This window comes from Argopecten irradians, chromosome 7 (assembly GCF_041381155.1).
Source record: "Argopecten irradians isolate NY chromosome 7, Ai_NY, whole genome shotgun sequence".
Lineage (NCBI taxonomy): Eukaryota > Metazoa > Mollusca > Bivalvia > Pectinida > Pectinidae > Argopecten > Argopecten irradians.
In genome coordinates, this window is record NC_091140.1 from 7,968,387 (window position 1) to 7,995,309 (window position 26,923).

The 26,923-nt window shown below is 34.1% G+C and overlaps 3 protein-coding genes across 3 annotated transcripts; all 3 read left to right on the forward strand.

Moving 5' to 3' along the window:
• Window positions 1–2,230: 2,230 nt before the first annotated feature.
• On the forward strand, window positions 2,231–7,181 carry LOC138326854 (uncharacterized). Its single transcript, XM_069272845.1, has 4 exons — window positions 2,231–3,901; window positions 4,201–4,254; window positions 5,201–5,369; window positions 6,929–7,181. Exons 1-4 carry the CDS (start codon window positions 3,823–3,825, stop codon window positions 7,179–7,181), a joined length of 555 nt encoding a protein of 184 aa, XP_069128946.1. The 5' UTR covers window positions 2,231–3,822.
• A 381-nt stretch (window positions 7,182–7,562) lies between these two features.
• On the forward strand, window positions 7,563–10,451 carry LOC138327445 (uncharacterized). The gene is made up of 4 exons (XM_069273528.1): window positions 7,563–7,827; window positions 8,212–8,268; window positions 9,293–9,370; window positions 9,722–10,451. Exons 1-4 carry the CDS (start codon window positions 7,569–7,571, stop codon window positions 10,093–10,095), a joined length of 768 nt encoding a protein of 255 aa, XP_069129629.1. The 5' UTR covers window positions 7,563–7,568; the 3' UTR covers window positions 10,096–10,451.
• Window positions 10,452–15,336: 4,885 nt separating this feature from the next.
• LOC138326857 (solute carrier family 23 member 2-like) lies at window positions 15,337–25,777 on the forward strand. The gene is made up of 11 exons (XM_069272846.1): window positions 15,337–15,495; window positions 15,623–15,780; window positions 16,545–16,636; window positions 17,044–17,153; window positions 18,546–18,727; window positions 18,959–19,079; window positions 22,216–22,372; window positions 22,787–23,040; window positions 23,284–23,557; window positions 23,937–24,032; window positions 24,348–25,777. Exons 1-11 carry the CDS (start codon window positions 15,337–15,339, stop codon window positions 24,527–24,529), a joined length of 1,785 nt encoding a protein of 594 aa, XP_069128947.1. The 3' UTR covers window positions 24,530–25,777.
• The last annotated feature ends 1,146 nt before the right edge of the window (window positions 25,778–26,923 follow it).

Below are 26,923 nucleotides of genomic sequence, written 5' to 3' on the forward strand. Positions count from 1 at the left end.
AATGCGTCATTTCTTTCTGTTTGATGGATCAAATGGCTGAATAGTTGATAGATCGGATCTGTATTAATAAATGGTTTCGTCAAAATCCATAATTCTAAAGACGTCCTTTACTTGAAATTCTCTATAGGAAAGCATTGAAAAATTTTGAGGGAAAACCCCAAGTTAGGGAACTTTCCTTACAGCTATATGTATATGTGTCATAACTGGACGAAAATTTGAAAAACTTTTCTTCATATCAGTGATCTATTGAAAACCATACGTCTTGATGAATTAATTAATTTTTTTTTGTACTGGTAAAATTGAAACATGAATTTTAAATATTTTGATTGTCAAAATATTGGTTATAGAATAACGTCTGTTAAAGTTAGTTTTGGTTCGTCACAATGAAAATAAAAATTACGTCACACATAACTTTAACTTCTGTAATGCTTTCTTCTTATATGAAAAATTAAGCTGAGGATTTCCTTAAAATTATTTTTTTCATGAAAATGGAACATGTTACTAAGAAGTAACAGATGCAGTTTTAAAATTATTTAAATATGGAGCTTGTCGATTGCCGATCAACGTGAAGTTAGCACCGTATTCGGGATTCAGGATTACAATAACGAATCCGGTACCAGCACCTTATCCAGGGTTCGAAATGAACAAATAAATAACGGTTTCAAGACATAAAAATAGATCGAAATATATTTTTCACAACCTCAAAAAATTTAATACCTCGAGAAATTGTTTCGAGTTTTAATAAAGAATCCGGTGTCAGCACCGTATTCGGGAGTCGGGATTCGGGAATCCAATAACGAATACGGTGCTGGCAAACTGAATAAAGAAAAACGATGAAAGGAGGTGTTTTGCGGCTTTCAAGTGTTTAAATGAGGTCTATATACGTTTTACTAAACTAAATTCGTTATTGGAAACCCAAATCCCGAATCCCAAATAATCAGGCGTGAACGTGTATTTAGATTGGTTTTGTTATATTTTAGAAGCGCGAGAAAAATACATTATCTGTAAATGATATAGATCCGGTATCTCAGTCTCGGGCTAAGATTTTGTAACATCCAAACTTCTACTTTAGCCTCAGTTGGGATTATGTTACAAAACCTTAACCCTCGACTGAGATAACGCTATCTCGATCAGTTAGAGGTAACATATTTTATAAATCTATCAAAAGTACTAAAATTGTGTGACTCACATAGTTAATGCTTGTCCCCTAGTCTATACTATCACTTATAACTGTGTTAATATATTTTATTCCAGCTGAAACAGCCACCGAGAAGGTCAATCCTGACGCAATCGCCAGTTCAGATCAGTTGGAACAAATCGTGCTCGACATTAAAGAGTAAAACACCGTGGATGTCCAAACCCTTTCCTCTTATAAGAATAAGTTCATATGCCTCCCGGACAATCGGCCCTCCTCTAAAGCTATCGGATATATTGGTGCAATATTTATAGGTGTATTCGTTGGTCGGATATTGGTATCATATATACCTGAATTTATACTGGACATGTCCTAATTACATAGTGAAGACTGGACACATCGCAGTGGATAAACAGGAACGTTTCTTTAAAAAGTTACAAACAAGGAGACCGAGCACGAACCCCCTACTCTTTATAATTGCAGAACAAATCACACTTCATTTCTACCATGATAGTTGGGTTTTTCAACTTTCATACTATTAATTGATTATTACAGTTGTTAATAAACGCATTTTCTTTGGCAAACATAATGAACTTTGACCGAACTATTTTTCCTCAGTGTCGTGTCACCATTTGACAATGCCATCAGTCGTCGAATAACATTATACTGTTATGTCAATGTCGTCGCTTGATGGACAAATGCTTTTGGTAAAAGTGGGAGTGTCGTGGTGTCGAAACATGTTACATTTTATATAGGTTTATACCATATGAATTTGACTCCAAATATGAACAATTCGTATTACGTTTTGCCGGATGAGGAGTTAGGCAGATTTATCGTACCTGGACTTTATCTAAAATTAAATATAGCGGTTAATTTTTTTATGTAAAATTTATTAATGAACAATTAAATTAATAACATACGCGCTTTTTAATTCTGGTCTTTTTTTAAATCTTATTTTGAGGTTGCATTTCTGATTAGTATTATTTGCTGGCTTTTAATAAGATATCTTGAATATTCTAAATCCTTTAGCAATATGGTGCTATAATTAAGTATTAATTATGTAAGGGAAATAACTCCGACGGTATAGCTATTTAATTATTTTGCTTATTTATTTTGCAGTACCAGAATGCTACACTGTAATTAATAACGCCAGAAATCACTGGGCATCTCATTAATTTGAAATTGGAAAATTAATGATTTTATGTTTTGGAAGCGGGAAACAAATTGATAAAACATAATTTCATTTCTTCTTAGTGCATAATCAAGGTAGATACAATGTCTGTACTAACTTGCCTACTACTGTACCTTGTAAACTTGGAGAATGTGGGACGACATCGAATAACGGATTTACCTAAATATAAAACTTTTTTCAGCAGACGACCAATTTAAGTACCATACAACCCTTACATATCAATAACCGAAGGTCACACCAATGCTGTATACTATAGCAAGGTACACTGTAGATAGACTGACAATGAACGGGTTAGTACTACAATAGGTCGCTCCTTACTCTTTATCACTTTGATTCGTCGTGATCATTACGTCCTGACGTTTTCAAGGCAATACAAAAAAGCATGACAGAGTATATTGTTTGCAGAAAAATGATGTTACAAAGGATATTGATGATACATCTCCAGTCACTGTCTTACCTCTTATGTCGTTATGACAAAAGAAAACAAAACTTCAGACCGAGCATCACATCCCCTCCATTATCCTAGTACAATACGGCTAGTGACAGAGGATATATATTAGGGTTTGACGTGGAGCAAGTGGCGTGGTTCTTTGTGATTGACTTGACAATCTATCTAAAACATACGATGGCCTAATTGAGCCTGATTGAAAATATGGTGGAAAATGAAACGGGGATGGTAAACATAACAGCTGGTACAAACAGATTAGTATAGCACGCATTATAGTTTTTAGGAGGGTTTTAATATTACACCTGATAACACTTATCATGATTAATACTTTTATCGGCAGGTTGAGAACTCTCACATAAAAGGTAAAGAATAATATTTTTGGTCAATAATGTGTAACTCTTGCAGAGGAAGCTATTTGTCTATTGTACCTCAGTGTTACTACCATATATATTTATTCAACCTTTGTTTTGTACAAATTTGTATGACATCAGACTCACATCTCTATATAGGTGTATAGTGCTTTTTCTTTGCTAATGTTTAGCCATGACTGAGCTCTTGGATACATTCAATATCTTTGACAATAGAAAACACACTGCTCAAACAAATCGGTGTATTAAAGCACTGAGATATTTAAACAAATACAACTGATTTCAACATAACTTATAAATATTGACCTGATTCTAAGTGCTAGGCCCTGATTAGCAACACAAGCTATGTACTACGGTACATGATCGAACGATGAGGTCTATTGATTTCAATCTAGATGACCTTTACTTCTTGTAGGTAGTACAAAATGGCATTCAGTACTGTTCTTTTATTTTAATCTGAAACTTTTACATAAATCTTCGTGAGGACCATGTGATCAATGCACTGTCTCAGAACCATTCCCAGACTACTCGTGTATTGTGAATTATTTTGTAACGAAAACGAGTTTTTAAAAGTATAGTTTATCAACGGATTCAATTACTACGAAAACGACGTCTAGGTAAACCGAACATTTCAGACGCAATTAACATAGACTGTTATAAGTTCATTTATCAATACAAGATGTCTGCTTATGTTTTTAAAATAACTACTTTATTTAAACTAGTGCTACCTGTGTTACATGTATTGATAAATCTGAAAGGTAAGTGTATTATGTGCTCGATTTGAAATGATTGATTTGGCTTCCATAATTACTTTTTGCTATATTAATTACTACTTTAAAATAATCATCTGTTTTGTAGTCTGCTATGTAGATCTGATAACGTCAATGTGTAGATATAATAGTTTCATATTAGTTTCTTTACTTTTACTTCATTAATCTCTAGATTTAAAATGAACGTGATAACTGAGAGTTGGAGTGTCGAGTATATCATTAACATGGGATAGTTTGGTATATTATGTCTTTATCTAAAATACTTTGATCTTTTTATACATTTGCAGTTCAGTGTACAGATTCCTCCCCTACACAAACCGGTGGAATCATCAACGTGACAGGTGAGGTATTTATCCGTATATATATGTGTGTGTGAGGACGATATCCTACCTCCAATTAATTCGGAGCTGACATTGTACAAATATTAAATGTTTGAAGGTTAATACGAGATATTGTTCAACCTGAGGAATTTGATATTCCCCGAGGCCGAAAACCGAGGGAAATATCACCTTTCACAAGATTTAACAATACCTTATATCAACCTGCAAAAAGTCAATAACTGTTTTGTTATGATAAACGATGTCAATAATACAAGTTTTGCTATTTTGAATGAAACAATTCTGAAACAAGTGCAGCACGATGATTGATAACATAAAGAAAATAACAAGAAAATCTTCATCCACGTACAGGCAGTTGATAATTTGGCTATGCTTCTACACAACATAATCTTCAAACACACATCTATATAATTTGTTTATTTTTTTCATGTATGCTTATATGATGGCTATTGCCCGCTGATCGGTAATGATTGGTATTTGATTGGCCACAATGTTTAAGATACAGGGAATTCCCCGTGTCTGTTTACCGCCATCTTACCGTATTTGCAATGGCGACCTCTGAACAGGTGATGATTGGTTGCAGGTTAACCTGTCTGATCGGTCTAGACCAATCAGAAAACAGCAAAACTCACAATCATAAAACAAAACTTTATGTTTCTCAATGGTCTTGCATCTGCAAACCTGAATGATTTAAGGAAATGAATACAATTATAACTTATTGAGACAATTGATATTGATGTTATGTAATTAATTACTGCAATTTTAGTTGTCGCTCTGAGAGGAGGGCCTGAAAAGAGGGCAAAATGAAGTATTTTGAATAGTAATGTTTTTACTTATGAAGATACAATTTCAGATGCTTCCTGAAGCAATGTATTACTTCAATGTATTTATTCCGGTTTAATTGTTTTAATACATTGAAATTCAGTGGTAAACATTATGCATGTTCCAGGGTATGCGGCCACGGGGGATAAGTTGAAAGAGTACATTATTGTTATGTCGAATGCTACATGGTTTGGTGCACTCAGTACATGCGATACCATAGGTACATTTACTACATCTGGGCCAAACGGTTTTCCATTTACATATATCCGAAATCAAATCTTTCTCTATTTCCCAGAGTAAGTATGAGTAAATGGATTTATTTTCATTTCATAAGGTATTAACTTATCCTTGTTTTCACAGTAAATAAGTATAAATGTATTTCATGTTTTAAGGGTTAACACCTATCAGTCTGAGATCCTTCAGGATATATTAACTTGACGACTTGTGATTTTAACTATAAGATATTAAAGTACGATAGGATATTAACAAGGCTTTTATTACATGTAGATATTAATAATATAAATTCAACAGCTTTTTATAGGAAAATGAGTTTCTACAATCCATGAATTTATTATACTTTATTTTAGCACTTTCCACGCTATATTTGAAGCAATAACTCATGACAGTGCTTGATTTTGTGAAATGGTATTTGCAACTATTGAACTATTTTTATATCCACTGTAATAAATTATTATTTACAGCTTTTCGCATTCGTACTAAAACTGAACTGCTCTAAAATAAGCACGTTTACAGTATATAGTTACTTACAATAAAACCAAAACACATCCACCATTTCAGTCCGCCAATTATGCATCCAGAGACAACCTTATTTCATTATTTTTAAAAAGCAGATCTAAGAAAATATTCAGTAATTGAAAACATAAATCTGATTATACAAGTTTGGCGTACTGAACCTTGGATTCGAATGACCTAAAGTATATACATAGATATATTATAGATGCACGTCATTACATGTAAGAACATCTCGAGCACGTGCATATTAATATTGCGTTTTAACTACTTACATGGGCCAAGTTTCACAAATATCCTCAACTTTAAGGAAATCTTTCAATCAAACTTCTCCATAGGAAAGCAATACAGATGTATAGAAAGGACCTTCAGACTGTTTTTCCTTAACGACTTTAATACTTTCCTATCGGGAATTTTAAGTTAAGGGATTCATTAAAGTTAAAGAATGTTCATGAAACGGTGCGATGCTCTCCGGTTGATCGAAATTACCATATTACATGACCTTTCACCCCTGGAAACGTCACTGTCTTTTCAAAACGTCCTCGTATTAACAAGCAGTCAACAGACTTCGTATAACATATACCATGTACAATCAAACCTGTACAATTAGACAATCAAAGGAAGAGACAGATAAAAATATGTCTTATTACACAGTTGTCTTAATATACAGGTTACCAAAGGATCGCGTCACCACAATATAACTTTATTTCTTTGAATATTGAAACAAACAAAAAACATTTTTTTAAATTTCTTCGATTTAAATAAAGAATTAATTTGCTATTGATAAATAATTAATAAATGATATAATTAAGTAATTAATATCTTTAATCAGATTTTTTCTAAAAATACAACGTTTTTTGTTCCCTACCACATGATTATTAGTGAAATCCTGAAATGGTTAACCAATCCGGATCCACTATAATAATCACACAAAATGGCGGCCATTACGATTGCAAATTACATCATTGTTAAATTAATTAGTTCCATGAATATTTCTACTTATTACCTATCATCACTTACATATTTAATTGAATAAAATCTCAGTTAATTATGCTATTACAATGTACGTATTTATTTTCTCTTTTTTTTTCTGTTTTCAATGCAGACTAATTGGCCAACCATTATGGACAGCTTTTCACAAACCAAACTTAGATGGGGTATGGTATAAACAGAAAAAATGTAACAGACCTTTAGACAGAAAGTCATATAAAACGTTCGCGAACGACGACCCCACCAAACGACAATGTCTGTTACTGAACACGTCATCTAATCCAGACGACATGGACTTCAGCTGGTATGGAGCGTCATGCCACGATCGTCACTCCTTCATCTGCAGTAAAACATTTGGCAAGTTTTAGGTGTTATTTCTGAGATACGTTTCATAGTTGATGGCTCTGTGATATTCATCTAGTAAGAGTGCGATAATTCGCATTTCTTGAATGAAGACATGTAAAACATATTCGTTACCATCGACTGTACAGACATTGAAAAATGACCTAATCAAAGTTTTAAATAGAATAAAACCATTAATATGGTATCAAGTATATTGTTTATGCACATGATGCGATCCTTCATAATCAGCCTAAATAAGTCTGGATAAGTCTAAATTAAGTCTAAGTTTGTTTCATTTTAACAGAATCGTTATATTACCATTTAACACAGAAACTATCGACATTTTTTATACATCCACAATCAATGTAAAATAAAAGAAAATTAATCGCCTTTCATGTACAGGAAGTGGGTATATGATGGAGTATATAGGGATGGCCAGACTAACAGAGGACGAGTTAGCATCAGAGAAAACATTCAATGCCACGTCACCTGAGGAATGTAAAAAGAAGTGTAATCAATTTGGAGATTACCACTGTCTGTACAATTCTTCTGCTAACCATGCTGATTCCTGTGTCGAAACAAATCGTAATGTCAAAGACCTGCCTGTCGAGTTCAACCTTACCTTTGTCGGCAACGAAACCATCTCGTACGTGAAAAGTCAGATTAACAAAGGTGTGTAATGTAGGCTCTAACACAGCTCATCTCTGATTGATATTGACAATATCAAACAAAATAATCTTGATAAGATAATGATGTGGCGGTGGTGGTGGAGGCTACTGTGGCAGTGGCATCAATATTTGTCTGATGGTAGTGACGGTGTTGAAGTTATATTTTTTTAATTGTTAAATAGGTTGTGTTTGCTTGCATGTATATCTAAACCGCTTTCAGTCCTAGAATGGCAAATATATTAGCTTTAAAATATGTAAATATGTATAAAATATGAATATATATGCATTTATAAAAAAAATAGCTAGGACATCAGAGAAACTGGTTTAAACATTTCTATATTAGAATGTATACATTTACAGAAAAAAAACTTCTGATTTTTTTATACAGTTGTCCAAATCACGATAGATGTGCCGGAGGTTGATTACAATGATACAGACTTACCATGTGAGTATTTTATTACAATGATACACACCTACCATGTGAGTATGTTATTACAATGATACACACCTACCATGTGAGTATGTTATTACAATGATACAGACCTACCATGTGAGTATGTTATTACAATGATACAGACCTACCATGTGAGTATGTTATTACAATGATACAGACCTACCATGTGAGTATGTTATTACAATGATACAGACCTACCATGTGAGTATGTTATTACAATGATACACACCTACCATGTGAGTATGTTATTACAATGATACAGACCTACCATGTGAGTATGTTATTACAATGATACACACCTACCATGTGAGTATGTTATTACAATGATACAGACCTACCATGTGAGTATGTTATTACAATGATACACACCTATCATGTGAGTATGTTATTACAATGATACACACCTACCATGCGAGTATGTTATTACAATGATACACACCTACCATGTGAGTATGTTATTACAATGATACACACCTACCATGTGAGTATGTTATTACAATGATACACACCTACCATGTGAGTATGTTATTACAATGATATAGACCTACCATGTGAGTATGTTATTACAATGATACAGACCTACCATGTGAGTATGTTATTATAATGATACACACCTACCATGTGAGTATGTTATTACAATGATATAGACCTACCATGTGAGTATGTTATTACAATGATACACACCTACCATGTGAGTATGTTATTACAATGATACACACCTACCATGTGAGTATGTTATTACAATGATACACACCTACCATGTGAGTATTTTATTACAATGATAAAAACCTACCATGTGAGTATCTGTTTACAATGATATAGACCTACCATGTGAGTATGTTATTACAATGATACAGACCTACCATGTGAGTATGTTATTATAATACCCGCTGTTGGATGTGCTATCCATATATAAGTTTTTGTATGTTTGATGTTACAATTCTGTTAATTATATTACCATTTCTGAAAGGTTTAACATGCAGTTTTGTTGTAATTGATCTCATCCATGTTTTAGGCTACATAGAACGTGTTCCGACGACATCTCCGCTACCAACAACAAATACCTTGCCAGCAACAACGACTGTCATATATGGTAATATCTCTTAACATTGTGGTGTTAATATTCATCTTAGATCATTTTCTCTATAATAAAACACTGTTCTTTCATTTAAATGCTTGATATGGCCGAGAAACATATTTATGTGCTGAAATATAAATCATTTTAATTTCGTAAGATATGAAAACTCCGAGTAATTTCGCGAGAATATTTCGAGTTTCCCAAAACGTAATTACAAAATGTATACTTAGCATGCCTTGATAGCGACTTGATGTATTCGTAAATATGTTGAAATTTTCAACGACGCGAATGAAGAGGTTTATAGTAGACGGTAAACAATGAAGTTTTTTATCTGCACTGGTAACCATGTCACTCTAACTATTCCAGATGAGACGTCTACAATGACGGTCGACCCTGACGAAGCTACCTTTCCATTCATAAACTCAGAACAGTTGGAACAAATCGTGGATGAAATCAAAGAGGAGAACACGATAGACATCAAAACTCTTTCCTCCTACCGAAACAAACTGATGTGTGCTCAGGATAATCGTCCCTCGGCAAAGGCTATCGGATACGCTGGTGCAATATTCATAGGTCTATTGTTAGGTCTGATACTGCTGTTGGATGTACCTAAAATTATAATGGACTTGACATCATTATATAGGCTAGAGATGGAACATTGTGTAATGGATGACGAGGAACACTTACTTGAAGGTTCACAAAGAAGATCTATATTACACTTCCGTCGTTACTCGTTCTAAAGCCAGAACACATTACGCTTTAAATTAATTGCTAATTAATTGCTAATAACATGTAAATCATTTGTCTATGCTTTCACCATAAAATAAGAGGTGATTTTTTACCAATAAAAGATTCGGAATTCCAATAAAGCAATCATAAGTGTTAATACATTTCGGACTATTTTTCTGATAGATTCCTGACCATAACATTGTCCATATATAAATATAAAATTATCTTCTAGCGATTTTTAACAACCAAACGATGTTTTAAAATATTTATTTATAACTATAATTACATTACAATAGAGTTTGGCGTATCTTATTGATGTGGAGTAACACCTTCAGATATATGAAATTAAAACTATTTACAAAAATGATGGTTTTGTTGACGATTTGAATTTATACATCAGACAATGATTTAAGCATCATACAGTCTATGTCAATGATATGAAAGACTTATGTTGCTCTATTATAGTTAAAACTTTCATTAGCTGAAGAACTCGATCGATATTCTTAAACGCTTGAAGCAATGTCGATCAAAACGTTTACCCATGGATAAAAACTGATTGATTATAATTATAATGTGTTTATGAATGGAATAGTAGTATATAATTTCTACTATGATGATTTGATGTAACCTTGAAAAATAATGCACTCTGATTTTCTTTCAAAGTGTTAAATACGGTTCAAACAAAAACGCCTTTTTCCAAGGTGCGTTATTTTTTCAAAGTGGATTGTAACAGCAGTATCATAATGTACCATATGCTAAGTTATACAATTATTTATATTTGATGTCTGGTGGTCAGTGTAATTTTGGCCGAAGGAATTATGCTGTTTTTAAACTCTCTACCTGTACAATTGATCATACGCTCTACTGATGAGGAGTCTATAGCAGAAGGTGAGGTCATGACGATCCTACATCGCCAGTTCCTCAAGAGAACGAACCTTGGCTTCAAACGTTTTCGATTCCTGCTGTCTGACCATCGTCTGGAAAGAGTAAAACGTAGAATAGATTAATCAATTGTCTGACCATACGGAGGGATCAAGGTCAGGGTCAAGGTCAGGGGTCAAGGTCAGGGGTCAAATATTTAATAATAAGGCATTTATAACCAGAAACCCAAGTTTAAAAGTAAAATACGTTTTATACTTTTTGTTTCGGCAATAAACAAGTTATCAATAAGTAAGAGAAACTTTCAATATATGTTTAGATAAATGGATTCTTTAAAATGATGCATTTCTATAAGAATAATTTAGGGTCATTTTACGGGAAACTGGAACATAGCAAATGGCTATCTATTGTGTCCTACTTATCTTATCTGCGAATATTTAAAACAATATTTTTTGCATCTATAGTTGCTATCATAATGATATCAACACCAAATATGCATAAATTATGCATCATAGTAAAGAGTACTTAATTATATATAAATAATGTACATGTATTATCATTCTATTAACGGTTTGGCCAGATGTGTAACTAATTTGTCATAATTGATTCCCTCTAATATACATTTCGCTAAACAAATTAGTTTGGCTTTATATAAAAACACAATGCTCCGGAACACTATTCAAATTGTAACATTATAATTTTGATAAAAAAATAAAGGCCGTACCATGATTTGTGCATTGGAGTAAACAGACGACGATGATGGATACTTTGAGTCATAGTTACATCCGTGCTCTCTGACCGTTCCCTTGGTGAGACCGACACTGATTGATCGGGAACTAGATAAGACAAGAGATCCCAGAGGGATCTTGGCTCTCATCAAAGAATGATCTACGTCTGACAATGGAAAGAGGGATCTTTTGTCTGTTTTTCAAACTTTTTATAAAAATACTACATATAAAACATGAGACAGATCGCTTCAGCACTTTCTGAGAAATAACGGTAACAAACTTCAATTATAAAAAACCAAATTGGCGGCCTGTCGGCCATCTTGTTCACCGATCGGTCCAAAAATGCAATATGCACAAGAAGGGTCTTAGGGAACCTGCATATGACATTTTAGACAGATCCCTTCGGTATTTTCTGAGAAATAGCGGTAACAAACTTCAATTATAAAAAAAACAAGATGGCGGCCTGTCGGCCATCTTGTTTACCGATCAGTCCCAAAATGTAATATTCACAACAAGTGCACTAGGGAAAGTTGCGTATGAAATTTGAGACAGATCCCTTCAGCACTTTCTGAGAAATAGCGTTAACAAACTGCAACTATCAAAATCCAAGATGGCGGCCTGTCGGCTTGATCGGTCCCAAAATGCAATATGCAAAACAAGGGCGCGAGGGGAACCTACATATGGAATTTGAGAAATATCCCTTTAGCACTTTCTGAGTAATAGCGGTAACAAGAATTTTTAACGGATTGACAGAAGGACGGACGGACGGACCACGGACGAAAGGCGATTTGAATAGCCCACCATCTGATGATGGTAGGCTAATAAAAGTGAACCATTCCGTTATTATCATTAGATTTCATTTTGTTGTTAATAAGCTTCGGTAATATCGGAATAAAACTAAATATAGAAAAGAGAAAATAAAGTCTTTGTCTGAACACGGATATCATAATCTGGATTTGTTTTATGACATATTTAATGGTGAGTTTTGTAGTTGCTAATATTTTGTGATTGCATTGACAATCATTATTTCATTTTTAATCCAATTGCTGTTTGGGTGGAATCCCATAATCCCATACCCATATAGTTGTTGAGGATGTTATTGGTATGTGTGGACATACATACAGACAGTTTCAATGTCAAATAACAAATATTAGTATTGTAAATTATACAGCTTGTTAAAGCTATATGTGCCATAACTGGGCGAAAATTTTAACATGCTAGTTTTTCTTCAGAAATATATTGATAACCACAAGGTTTTATGAATCAAAGTGCAAAAATCATTCGAAATGACAAACAAACATGTATGATGCCTTATAGCCATTAGAAACAACGCAAAATGTATGCACTTTAAAATTATTGCTTTTCTGTCTTATGTATATTAGATGGAAACACACCTGCAACTTGACTTCATGGTCTGACACATTTCACTGTGTTGTAGATGCAATTAATTTCCAGCTCTTATTCGTACTTCTGAAATTAAACCCTATGCATTGAAATTACTGTAATTATCAGCATAATGGTAAAGTTAGTAGTGAATAGAAGTATGAAAATAACTACACATACACATTTTAGCGTTAAGAATTCTACGATTATAAAAAAAATAAACGTAGAAAACATATGGTAATTCTGCATTTTCTGATTGTATAGTGTGATAATGGACGCAAATCGTCGAGCGTAAAACATAATTATAGATTTTCCATTGATAGTCAAAACGTTATAAACAAAGATTGCGCGAGATAGAAACCAGGTAATAACATAATATCAAAGATGAAAAATATAACGACAAGAACATAAAAGCTAACGTGACGCTACCCAAATTGGTAAAATGTTTGAAGAAAATTGTTAAAAGTTTCTTATGTGTGCTTGAATCCAGATTTTTCTTTTAATATTCCACAAACAGATGCATTCAGTTTTAATTTCATGAATTGTTTAATTTTCAGCAGTGTATATATTTATAAATAGAGAGCTTTGAAGCATGCCCGGTCCAGCCGTGTGTTTCAGCAGGTTTGAGTACCCAAAATGGTACACCTCCTAAATTTGATTTGATTAATATACGTCTAAACATGATAAAAAATGTTTGTACATTTAAGAAAAGTTTAAATATTTTTTAGTTGATTAAAGCCACATATCTGTCAAAAATATCCCATTCAGCAATTGTTTTCCGTGTTTTAAAATGTATGGTGTTTTTAAGGTTGTCGCACGGCGTCGTTTCCCGGATTTTTTCACAATTTCATTATTTTCATTTTTAAATAGAGATAACAAGCAACATGAAAGAATAAAACATATGCAAAATGCCACAGTTACTGTTAATCACCTTAATTTTTGTTCAGTACAGTTATTGTCAGTTTAAAATATAAACTGAAAATTCTGCTTCATATATATTAAAAGTGTACCAATATGGGTAACGTACCAATTTGGGTAGCGTCACGTTAAATAAAACGACAAGGTCATGATGTGGCACGAAAATGATAAAGTATACCATTTCAGTTCAAACAGAAGCAACGGGTAAAACAGTATTAGCGCTGAATTTTAGCATACAGTAGTAAGGAATTGTTCGTCAACAAGCAGACATAAACTATTGCAGGGTTAGAATCAATATCCCAGTGTAAAAAAACACACTCAATCTAGGTCATCTCGACACCTGTTGTTCTACTGACACCTACAGAAAGGTTATATGGTGAAAACTGTTAACTAGTGTGTTATCGGGTAATAATCGTGGAGATGGCTATAAAGTATATAAACACATTTCAATATCTAGATGGTAGCTTTAGTATATCGATATGTGTATTCTGAATAGAAAAATAGCATTGTGCTTTGAATATATTTGAATAAACAACAGAATATACCATAAATGTAATGTTGTTTTTACATTTTACCTCCTGCTGACAATACAATTGCGACAAACAGCTTCAAACGGCGGGAATGTGAGTACATTTGTATAACTTTATGGGAATGTAAAGTATATACGGAGGTAAAATGTCTCGTGTATCGAGGTTATTATTCTTTGTTTGTTTGCCAGAGATGCCAGTTGGATAGCACACCTGACAGAAGACGTTTCCATGTTGTGTTCGGCGCTATTTTTGCGGTAATATAAGCGTAGTTTTTTCACAACGATATAATCGTTATTTTGTATGGTATTCATTTCATGTGATTGGGTATCAGTTATTGTTTGAATATTTATATATCTTAACATGAGAATGAAAGTTTTCTTAATTCCGATCTATATGACATCACGTGAAATGAGATAGGATACTGATAAATGTGAGTCTCGTGCCAAAAAATAGTGAAAATTGGCACTGTTCGCATCACATATACAGAGAAATGGATCAAAATTAAGTGATATTACTGCTAATTTCTTCTTAATCAATAATTGATCATATGAAGAAGTTCAAGATAGATTTCACCTAAATTGGCTTTTGTTTCTATGTACCTGAAAAACTGTAAGAGACAATTGTACTGTTTGAACTATATATTTTTTCTCCCTCTGAAGGACGATTGTTTGAAAATTAATAATTAATTAATATGGAATATCGTGAAAAAATTATTATGTCTTACTTAAACTTATTGACTTCACTGTTTATGTAGATGGGAATTAAGCATCAAATTGCAAAAGTAGGTTCGGCAAATAATCAACCGTCCTGCGAGATGTCGAAAACTGACAATCCGGACACCGACACAGAAGATGATGATGTATTTCTTGAGAATTCCGATCACGTGGTTATCGAGAGTGAAGAGCTCCCCCAACTGTTGTACAAAATATCAGACAGAGTCCCAGTCCACCTGACTATATTCTTCGCTATTCAGGTTAGTTTACTTTCATTCTTTCATTTCACTCACTCTTTAATGATCTTTGATATCCAAATCGGTTTTGTTATATTATACATTAATTTTGGTATTTTTATAAATTAAAAACCAATATGCCTCTTTGCAGCAAACAATTATCTCATTGTCCTTAAACCTCGTTGTGTCGGCCGTGGTGGCAGATGTTTCCTGTGCCGCCGACTTCCTAGACATCAGAACGGACCTGCTCAGTTCGACACTGCTGATAACTGGAGTCACTACTTTACTCATGGTCACAGTCGGGGTTAGGTAGGTTGTTTGTTTGTCTTAGTCCTATCAATAGATAGGGTCATTTAAGGCTAATAGATTTTAGAAGTGGAAAAACTTTGGGGACCACGGAGAAAATCCACTATTCCACAGTCATTGTGTGGTAACTGCTACACATCGGCTGTAACTATGCAAAGTACAAACACTTTCACCACCCACTCACACATCAAGTAAGCAATCATTGGAGAAAGATATTACGAAAGAAAACGATAAAATATTCCGTGGCATTATGGCCTATATGAAATGAAGTACTGACTGCGCATTAACCAAAAGCAAACTTTATTATTTAACATTACATATCGCGGTCATTAGTGATGTGGTACTAGTCATTAGAGCTGAGTGATAGAGTAATTGTCTAGACAGGAATCAAGTACTATAAACTAACTTTGTTTCGCGTGCGACTTATTTTTGCGTATTTCGCGATCCAAGTAAAATCGCGAAAGTTTATTTCTGCAAAGTTTCATCTACTTCATATTGATAAATAGGAATTTTGCTTTTAATTTTTCTAAAACGCGAATTTTACTGTTCGCAAACCTGTTTTGAAAAAAATATCTCGAAATTTAATAGCGACGAAAGCAAGTTGGTAAGCACTTTCAATCCGTTGTTGGTTTTAGTTTTGATACAAGTCTTTTTTGTTCATCTCTTTAGCTTTCCTTCAAACATTTTTATCTTTGGAAATACTTTATCGTTCTATTCCTGAATTGTCGGATTGTCCTTTAATCGTCTGAGCTTTTATTGTTCTACAGGCTACCTGTCTTTCAAGGAGCTTCAATGGACTACGTCTTACCACTTTTAGCTTTAAAGACGCTGAATCCTGACCTCTGTAAACTACCCGGAGGTATGGTTCCTTAATATAGTATTGAACCTCATTCAACACCGACTTATATTTTTTTACTTAGATTTTTGTAAGAAAGTTTTCACATTACAGTATTTCGAATTCTGGCGTATCAATAAAGGCATTAATCAAACAAAATCTCAATTAACCACCAAAGATTTGTATGACTACTCATAAAAGTATTGGTTTGTAGAACTGCGGCAGCATTTACAATCTCAATCAATAGTTAAGTAATGATTCAAATTCAAATAAAACTTTCACATTAGAAGCAATAGAATGGTCAGAAATCATCTATTTTATATGATTTTATGAAATTCAGTTGAAAAGATCGTGCTCATAACAAAAGACCGATACCGTAAACTAACTACATTAGCTTACACTTCCAATAATTGTCTCTGTTACAAACTCAGAGCGTGATCCAATCACTAATATCAGCATGGCTACCAACAGCACTGTCCACGCCAATGTATTTAGTGAGACAGACCTGAGGAGGGGCCTCGCTATAACAAAACTGTCAGAGGTAGGTCTATATTGTATAGCTATTTATTCGATAACTCTATTTCTACACATAATTGTTTGATTGGCTGTGGAACCGGGATTAAATTTAGCTTATGATTCAATAAATACTGTCCAATTGTCCAAAAAGAGGGGCCCATCTCTTAATTCTGGCCTACAATAATTTTCGCTATAAATATTATTTTACTAACATTAACTAGATAACTACAGTTTTGGGTTTAATTAACGAACGATTTAATTGATTCTATATGTGAATATATATACCCACACATTTGGTTTGTAAATTTTAAATTACACTGCTTCGGAGTTGTCGCCCCGTAATCGTAGTTTTCCATTGCCTAATATATATATTACACATTTGTTGGACTAACGGGCATCGGAGCAGACTAACCACATTTAGATTTTTCAGGGTTTCCCGGTGTTACCAATCTCATATAATGTGCTTGCCTATACATTGCATGTTTGTTTGAACAGAAATTTGCACCCACTACTATTTCATTATATGTTGTTTCTTACAGTAAATGGGAAGATGGCATTCAACGGCATTTAAGCGTAACATTCGCATGCCATCGGTTTTCGATATGTCATCATCCCTTCATGAGTCATTTGTTAACATTTTGTAGCTGCAACATTTATTAACTTTCCTTTGGACATTGTATCTAATGGGTGTATTTTTGCTGAAGCTCTGTGCTACATACATTTTATGTGTATATGTAATATTTTCAGGTCTGTGGGCATTGGGTCGATAGATCGTTTTGACACTTTTACTATACATACATAATATCTTTTGCTACAGATTTGTACCATATACATTTTATGTGTATATGTATTATTATCAGGTCTGTGGGCATTGGGTCGATAGATCTAAATGTATTTCACTATTACTTTACTACGGACTCAATAGCAGTTTTACAAAATGATTTTAGATATGTGTTCCTCTATGAAAATTGTCTTCCGTGCCACACTTTGCTTAAATTGATATAATTCTTTCCCATGGCTGTGGATGGGGGAAGAGATTTCTACCCCTATATTCTGTGTTATACTTCAAGACTACATAGGGAGTGTAATTTCTGTGTCGTTGTATGTACTCCCATCTTTGTCTTGTTTAATAGTTTGGCACAAAACTTCGAAGGGTTAAGTTTTGTATTCCGTAATTTCAAATGTAAAATGAAACCGATTGTTTAATACATAGTGATACGTATCGGTCGTTTTGATAAAAAGACCAATTTTAATCTAATTTACGTGTTTGTCATCTATATCAATCAAGTCAAACGAACTTGCCGTGGAAGAGAATATTTAGTTTCAGCTGAAATCATTGATAATGTATATATTAAACAGTTACATGGTTGCTCTTACCCTTTATCATGGTTTTTCATTGTCTAATATATATACACAGTTGCAGGGATGTCTTCTCCTGGCCGGAGCGTTCCACTTGTTGGTTGGTCTAACTGGAATATTCGGCCTACTACTAAAGTTTATAGGACCAGTGACTGTTGTACCGGCTATCTTGCTGATGTCTCTGTACGTGTCCAGAGCTGTCGTTACGTTCTGTAGGCCTCATTGGGGGATATCAGCGGTGTAATTAAGAAATATGACACACTTTCTAGTAATGCATGTCTGAACATTGATATCTTTATCACAGTGTCACCAATGATATAGTACGCCTTTCGTTTTTTGTTTACGTTTTTCGTTTGCGTTTTCGTTCGTTTTCGTTTAATATTACGTTTGCGATTTGCGTTTCGCGCTCGTTTCGAGGGAACGTTCCACGCTTCAATGTCTGTACCATAGCTGTTTTTATCACTACTGTAGGACGACCATAACATCGGTGGTATTGTCACTGTATTTTGGCAACAGAAAAATGCCCTGTCCTGTCTGGTCGAGGAGAAAGGGTTGCCACATTATATGGTACCCGCTTCACCAAGTGCTCTCGGTAACTATAAACATGTTCAACTGGTCTCTCCTCATTTTGTTTTTATTTCAATGTCAAATTACTACAATGTACACAAAACGTTCTCAATAAATTCAAACATTTATGACATTCAATTTTCCATCAGTCAGAGTTCCACCCATGATGTATTTAACATTGGTGTGATAGAATCATCTGTCTGAATTGCAATAAGGTAAAGTAAGCTACTGGTTAACCTCTTCCCACATGCACCCCCCCCCCCCCCAAACCTCCGAACCAATATTTTTCTGAACCCATATGACCCACTGATCACAAATCCAAATGTTAACATTGCATAAGTTGGGATGAACTTCCGGTTATGACGTCATCAAAATGGCCGCCATCTCGAATTTCACTAAAAATTGAAAAATAGTCATAACATTAACACTTTTAAACCGAAGTAGACAAATGAGGTATCAAAATTACCACAATAGAACAACAAATACATATCAGGACCAAACAATCCAATATTTATAGTGATTTCTACGCAGGAAATGAAAAAATCGGATTTAAAGCTCAAAAAGGGTGATTTTTCAGCAAATTTTTCATATTTTGTTTGACGCAGCAAAAATGTTTCCCAACAGCAATCTATTATTTCTAATAAGTTTTTTGACCACTTGTCAATCAGTTTAAGCAACAAAAACAATCAAAACCAATGTTAACATCGTATAAGTTCCGGTTATGACGTCATCAAGATGGCCACCTTCTCGAATTTCACTAAAAAATGAAAAATAGTCATAACATTGACATTTTTCAACTGAAGTAGACAAATGTGGTATCAAAATGACTACAATAGAACAACAAATACATGTCAGGACTAAATAATCCAATATATGTAGTGATTTGAACGCAGGAAATGAAAAAAATAATATTTTAAGCTCAAAAATGGTAATTTTTCAGCATTTTTTCATATTTGGCTTGACGCAGCAAAATTGTTTCCCAACAACAAATTATTATTCACAATCAGTTATTTGACCTTTTATCAATCGGTTCAAACCACAACAACAAAAATGTAATGAAATGCAAAAGAGAATTGTTATACCATCATTTGGTTTACAAAACATCACCGGATGCAGCATATGATTGTTATTTTTTCCAAACCGCTAACACTACAGTTTCCTGGTGTCTTGGAATTTCCTGAATATAATATTGGCTATTGACGATTTATATCTGAACAAATTTGAATTTAAAGTTGGCTGAATATCTAAGTGGGGCTTCAAAATAATCCATTTTCATGTTCGAAATTTTGTAGATTAGTAGCCTCTCAAACTGAATTATTACAGCAAAACGCTAACTAATAGCTATAGGGTATCAAATTAAAGTTCCATAAATACCATGACACTTTTCGAAACATATTGTGTCTTTTAGAATGAGCACATTCATTGTTTATTTCCTGTGTATTACGCAAGGAAATATAAGATGGTTACTACGGTGTCACATATTTCTTTCACTAGTTCTTAATGCTAATCATTTTCGTTGTGCGTGCTTTCTCGCCAGAGTGTCGTCTTCAACCTCGGTGACCTGATGTGACATTACATTACCGGGTTACCATCGTGGTTCTGACTTGTCAACTGTCCATGGTCAGAGTTAAGATCAGAAACATCGGCTTCAGGGATGTGGGAGCTCTTCCTGCTTCCAATCTAGTTTCACCTAGATTCACATATCGTATATGATGTTCCAGACTTCCCCGGCATGATGGAAAAGACACCAGATCAACATTCTGCGGAGGGTTGAGTTGGTTCTCCTTAATTCGTATGAAGCACAATGCCTCATTCTTGTGAACCTCAGTGACCATACGTGGCACAGGTGGATTCTTTGAGGTCATAAATGAGGTCTGCAGTGAAGTTTCACTCTTTGCCAAGTCTGGAAAGCACTTTAGAGAACTTTTTACTGGAGAGTCTTCAATGGTCTCTTTGCGCATACACCAGATGTGACACAACCAGCACCTTCAAGGGAGTGGGAAAAGTCAGACCAATGAAAAACATTTAACATTTATGCCCTCATTAATGACCTCGATGATATCACCTGTGCCATTTATGGTTGCACGAGGGTCCACAAGATTGATGAATAGTACTTCATACGAATTATGGAGTTATGTGCTAAGGAGAACCAATTCCACCATTGGAAGAATGTGCATCTGGTGTAATTTCCATTATGCCGGAGAAGTTTGAAACAGCATATACGTACGATATGTTAGAATCTGAAAGAGATCCCACATCCCTGAACCTGTTGTTCCTGATATGAACTCTGGCCATGGATGGGTCATAAAAGGCTAGAACAACACTGGTAATGCAGTGTCACATGAGCTCATCGACATCGAAGACGTCGATCTGGCTTTTGACGAATTGGATACTGATATCTCGAGTACTCCGATTCGGACTGCATGTACCAGCTACCAGATATGCCGAGTCAGTAGGTGTTGTTTTATTTTTGAGATGCTAATAATCTATAAAATTGAGGGTATAACAATAATTCTTTTTCTGCATTTCTATATTTTTTTACTGATTGACAGGAGTTTAAATAACTGTTTACGAGTAATAATTTGTTGTTGGGAAACATTTCTGCTGCGTCAAGCCAAGTATGAAAAATTTGCTGAAAAATCACCATTTTTGAGCTTAAAAGCTTATTTTTTTATTTCTTCCGTACAAATCACTACACATATTGGATTATTTGGTCCTGATATGTATTTGTCGTTCTATTGTGGTCACTTTGATATCACATTTGTCTACTTTAGTTGGAAAATATCAGTGTTATGACTATTCTTCATTTTTTAGTGAAATTCGAGATGGTGGCCATCTTGATGACGTCATAACCGGAACCTATACAATGTTAACATTGGTTTTTGTTGTTGTTGTTGTTTAAACTAATTGATAAGTGGTCAAAAAACTTATTAGAAATAATAGATTGCTGTTGGGAAAAATTTTTTGCTGCGTCAAATAAGGTAAAGTAAGCTACTGGTTAACCTCTTTCCGAATTAGTGTTTGGTCGAATAGGATGTCATCCCAATGTTATGCTCTTTGTCTCTAGTCATTTGTCATATTCCTCTTGTCCGTTTGTGTTGTTGTGTTAAACCATCGCCAGCTGATCCCGTACTGAGTTTTTATTCGTCCCTACATTTAAGGTCCTGATTGGTTTGCTTGTTGGCTGGTGTGTATCAGCAATACTAACTCACACTGGAGTGTTAATAGACGACCAATCAGCAGTCGGTTATATGGCCAGAACAGATACACGAGCTGACATTATTGCGGACGCTTACTGGTTCAAAATTCCGTATCCAAGTAGGTTTTTAACGATTGCATGAATTAGAACAGAATTAGTTTTAATTATAGTTTGTATATACTGTGAATTATTGTAAATGATGTCGTATTGTTATATTTCTTTTTATATTAATGCGCATGATTAGTTATTACTAACTAAATTACGTAACAGATTCCTTTTTTTCAGATCTGTCGTTCATCTAATGACGTTGTATGTATGTCTATCACTATCAGTGAAATGGAAAGCGTGATTTAAGAAGACCATATCTATTGAGATCTGTTTAAACGTCATCGTGTTGTTTTAGATCAATTAAGAACATCGGTCTCCATGTGCGTTTCAGATCTATTCGGTACAAATTAATAAGGAATATCTTTATGTCTCAGATTGGTGCGGAACATCCTCGTGTTTGTTTCCTGAATTTTGAATTATTACAGATCGATTCGGAACACCTACTATCAACACCTCAGTGCTGATTGGCTTTATCATTGGTACATTTACCTCAATTATAGACTCCATTGGCGACTATTACGCATGTGCAAAAACTTGTAATGTGCCTCCACCTCCACGTTATGCCGTGAACAGGGGCGTAGCAGTGGAAGGCTTAGGAACTGTTCTTTCAGGAGTTTTCGGATGCGGTCATGCTACCACAACATATGGTGGAAATATTGGTGCCATAGGTCTCACAAAGGTCAGTCGTCACTAGATACAGATACGGTCAGTCCTCGAAACGTAGACGGTACAATAGGGTCATAGGTCAAAATCCAGTCCTTACAACTCAAGGGGATACAAGACGGTCACTAGTCATCCAAAATTGAACAATCCCGCAAATAGTATAGCTGCATTCTTAATTACAAATAATCATAAATATTATATCACGCCGATAAATATGTTCATTAACAACCACATACGAAATCGTCCTTTTACGTTATAGGTTGCTAGTCGAGAGGTTTTAGTATGGACTGCGTTGATATACATTGTGTTCGGCGTCGTCGGGAAAGTTTCTGCATTTTTCATCACAATACCACAGCCAGCTCTAGGTGGCACTATGATCGTTTTATTCGGAATGTTAAATGGGGTAATCCTATCTAATCTCGAAGTGATCTCACTTTCCTCTACCCGGAACCTCGCAATCATCGGAACCTCTCTACTTATAGGGGCCACGATCCCATATTGGTTGGAGAAGTATCCAAATGACCTTCAAACAGGTAAGGACATATAACATACACATCTCTAATATAGAAACGGATAATCGGTATATGATTAATATGTATGTGTACAGATTAGTCTTTAGGTAACAGGGGACACTTTTGCTCATTCTAGACCGAGTTAATTCCACTTTACTTTGTCACAATAAAAAATACCCAAACTATTGTCAGGCATATCTCTGTTTACATGTAATGTTACATCTCAGTAACTAGGTTTCATTAACAGTACTGGAATTCTAACTTTAGGATTAATTCCCATAACCAAGAGGTACACAAAGGGGTCAACAGTCTTCTACAGTATTTATGAGTTATACTGTTTGAAACAAATTATTTCAATACATGAAAGCTTTCGCTTAAAACGCATGTTTATTCTATATAGGCAACCCCTACAAAGATTACATTGTGAAGACTCTCCTGTCAAACCCGGTACTGTGTGGCGGTATCACGGCGACACTGCTTGATAACACTGTCTCGGGTAAGGTTCCTCTAGTTTGATAAATGCTCCTTTTTCTAATCAGGAAAAAAAATAAAAATTATAATCAATCAATGGGATACTGTTGATAACAGATTATTATAAAATCCATGTTCAAATGGTTTGATTAAAAATAAACCACATTAAAACCTTGAATTTAACTTAATTTGCTGAGTATCCATTAACGAATACCGTGCAGCAGTGTTTCTCGATACCTCTGTCTCGGGAAAGTTATACGTTAACGAATACATATTAAGAAGTAGTGTTTGACGGTGCTATTTATTTCACTAAACACATGACGAAATCTAATGCATCCAGGTACAGAACAAGAGCGCGGGATTAGCGCGTGGCGGGAACCAGAGAAGTGTACCCAGACTCAGTATGCTGAGGGAGTAGAGGTGTACGCTCTGCCCGTTCCAACACGCTGGCTGTCGTGGAAGGCGATGAAGTTCTTACCATTCTGTCACTATCAGGATAAAGAGGAACATGATCAGCTCTAAAAGCCAAAAAAGTGGAAAATATAATGTTTCCAATATCTGTTTCGCTTTAAATAATTTCAATTACCTCTATGTTTCGCAATAATACAATATTATTATATTATTGGTTTCTGGAATACTTTTACGTTTTATTGATACGTATAGATATATAATCAGTAATAATTTAATATTTAGCTTTTGCAGTATTTTGTTATGTATAAATGTTTCGCTTTTCCAATCGCGTTTTAATTAGAAATAATGAAATATCATTTAATTTCGCTGAACTTTAGCGCAATGTGTCATTCAGAATTGTTTAATAGATGGTATCTTACTTTGAGCCAGACTGTAATGTGTATTTGGATCAAAACCAATGCATACAATGATCATCCGCTTTTGCAATGTTCATGTACAGTATACTCAGCGTAAATTCCTACAGGACCCTGTAAATACATAGTCATATAATATACATTTACATTAGATATTGGAATAGCGTAGTTATATGGGGATCCACGAAGTCGCTTCGTTATAAGCATAGTTCATTATATACATATTTGCAAACATCAGGTTGGTTTGACTTCGTTGTATCATGCCCGTTATCAATGTGTATAGGTATATCTATTTAACTGACTTTGTGTGGCCTTAAATGTGATTATAAAATTTATGTTATGAACAAAAGTTGAAATGACTTGTGTTTGTTCTACCTGTGGTCATAGGTACGTGTTGCAGAGCAGGCCTCTTACCTCGATAGGCCAGCGGTAGACTGTCCCTGTTTGGTAACGTTTGGGATAGTTGGATAACTCCATTGTTACATTATCGCCAATGGATCAATTACGAGTTTTCATTTTTAATTCCTTATTCTAACAACTATTTCAGTATGTAGTAGAAGGCTAAGATCCCAGATTAAAAATTTGCTATCTTCTTAGTAGAGAAAAATCGCCAGATTCAAAGCACTGTGATTGTGTCTTTTAGTTAAATGGTTACTTATAACGAGCTAGATGTTGAGCTACAATAATTTATCTCATTGAGCAAATATTCACAGTGACACAAGTAAAGTACCCAGGCGTTATGACTGAGGAAAGGAAGGTTCATCTACAGGACGATTACTGACAGTAGTCTCCAGTCTATACCAAACACCATCAATAAATTGTGGTATGTTACAACCCACTTAGAACCAATTACACACTTTATTTTTGTCAAAGAGCGTTAAGTCTGCTTCATATTTAACGCACTTTGAAAACATTTTTCATAGAGTATTATATTTTCAAAGTTGGTTGTATCAAAGCTCTGATGATTAATAAAGCAGAAGATACATTAAAAATGATTCGTTTTTATATATATATATATATATTATTGCATAAAACATTTTACATATAAACAACTTGTACATAGTCATCATTCACTAACTTTCTCATCTCTCATCTTTTTTTTAGCATTTTGTTATATGATCATCTTAAGTTCATCATATCATCCCACTATTATTTCCTTTCGTTGTACAAATATCTCTAATCTCTCTCATTTTTATTACAATTACTCTAATACTATCGTTCTCTTACTGACTCCTCTTTCAATATAATATCTAATATTTCCGTAATGCTGTTTAGATGGTATATTTTTACATCCCTCTCATTGACTCATTCTACATTCTCTCATTCTATTACAATCACACTTCATTTTCTAACATCGTAGTCAATTTTTCCAATGTCCCATCCAATCCAAAAATGTTTGCTGTTCTGATTAAATTATTCTAAGTGTGTCTGAATATAAAATTTTCGTCATGATCAATGTTTTGATATTTAATAATATTTTTTTGTTTTCCAAATCCACCATTTTGTCTTTATAATAAAACTGGTAATGATTAGTTGTTCCTTGTTGAAATAAGTATTCAGTCCAAACATAATGTGTTTTTCTTCCAAAATATAATTTGGGGGTAAGTTAAATAGCCTTATAATGACATTTTTAATGTTTTGCCATAGTAATTCAATTTTTGGGCATGAATAAAACTAAATGAGTTAAGGTTTCTTCATTAATTTTATAGAATATACATAGGCCGTTTGATTTATTCATTTGTTTAAGTTTATGTTCTGTGCTTACTATTCTTTGTATAATTTGCCATTGAAATCCTAACATTTTATCTGCTATTGAATATTTGATTATTTGCCAAATTAGTTCCCAATTCATATCCTCGTTATTAAAGTAGTGTTCCCGTTTGTTCATTTGTTTAGTTTTTGAGCTATTGCTATACAAAATGTGTTTAAAAACTTTTGAGGTCCTAAGTGCATTTATAATATTAGAGACATAGATCATCGATGATCTTAGTTATTTCTTGGGCATTTTCTTGTTGGTTTCCTAAGATTTGTAACCAGTTACTAGGTATTGCCTTCTTTATTTTAGCAAATTATGATATTCAGTTATGTCTGT

Excerpts from the sequence above, each read along its gene's own strand:
- LOC138327445 (XM_069273528.1), top strand. The coding sequence starts at position 7,569 with ATGATGGAGTATATAGGGATGGCCAGACTAACAGAGGACGAGTTAGCA. Across the intron at positions 7,828-8,211 it reads GAAAAGTCAGATTAACAAAG|TTGTCCAAATCACGATAGAT; the intron begins GTGTGTAATGTA and ends TTTTTTATACAG. Across the intron at positions 8,269-9,292 it reads CAATGATACAGACTTACCAT|GCTACATAGAACGTGTTCCG; the intron begins GTGAGTATTTTA and ends TCCATGTTTTAG.
- LOC138326857 (XM_069272846.1), top strand. The coding sequence starts at position 15,337 with ATGTCGAAAACTGACAATCCGGACACCGACACAGAAGATGATGATGTA. Across the intron at positions 15,496-15,622 it reads CTATATTCTTCGCTATTCAG|CAAACAATTATCTCATTGTC; the intron begins GTTAGTTTACTT and ends GCCTCTTTGCAG. Across the intron at positions 18,728-18,958 it reads CATTGGGGGATATCAGCGGT|GACGACCATAACATCGGTGG; the intron begins GTAATTAAGAAA and ends TCACTACTGTAG.
- LOC138326854 (XM_069272845.1), top strand. The coding sequence starts at position 3,823 with ATGTCTGCTTATGTTTTTAAAATAACTACTTTATTTAAACTAGTGCTA. Across the intron at positions 3,902-4,200 it reads TGTATTGATAAATCTGAAAG|TTCAGTGTACAGATTCCTCC; the intron begins GTAAGTGTATTA and ends ATACATTTGCAG. Across the intron at positions 5,370-6,928 it reads ATCTTTCTCTATTTCCCAGA|ACTAATTGGCCAACCATTAT; the intron begins GTAAGTATGAGT and ends TTTTCAATGCAG.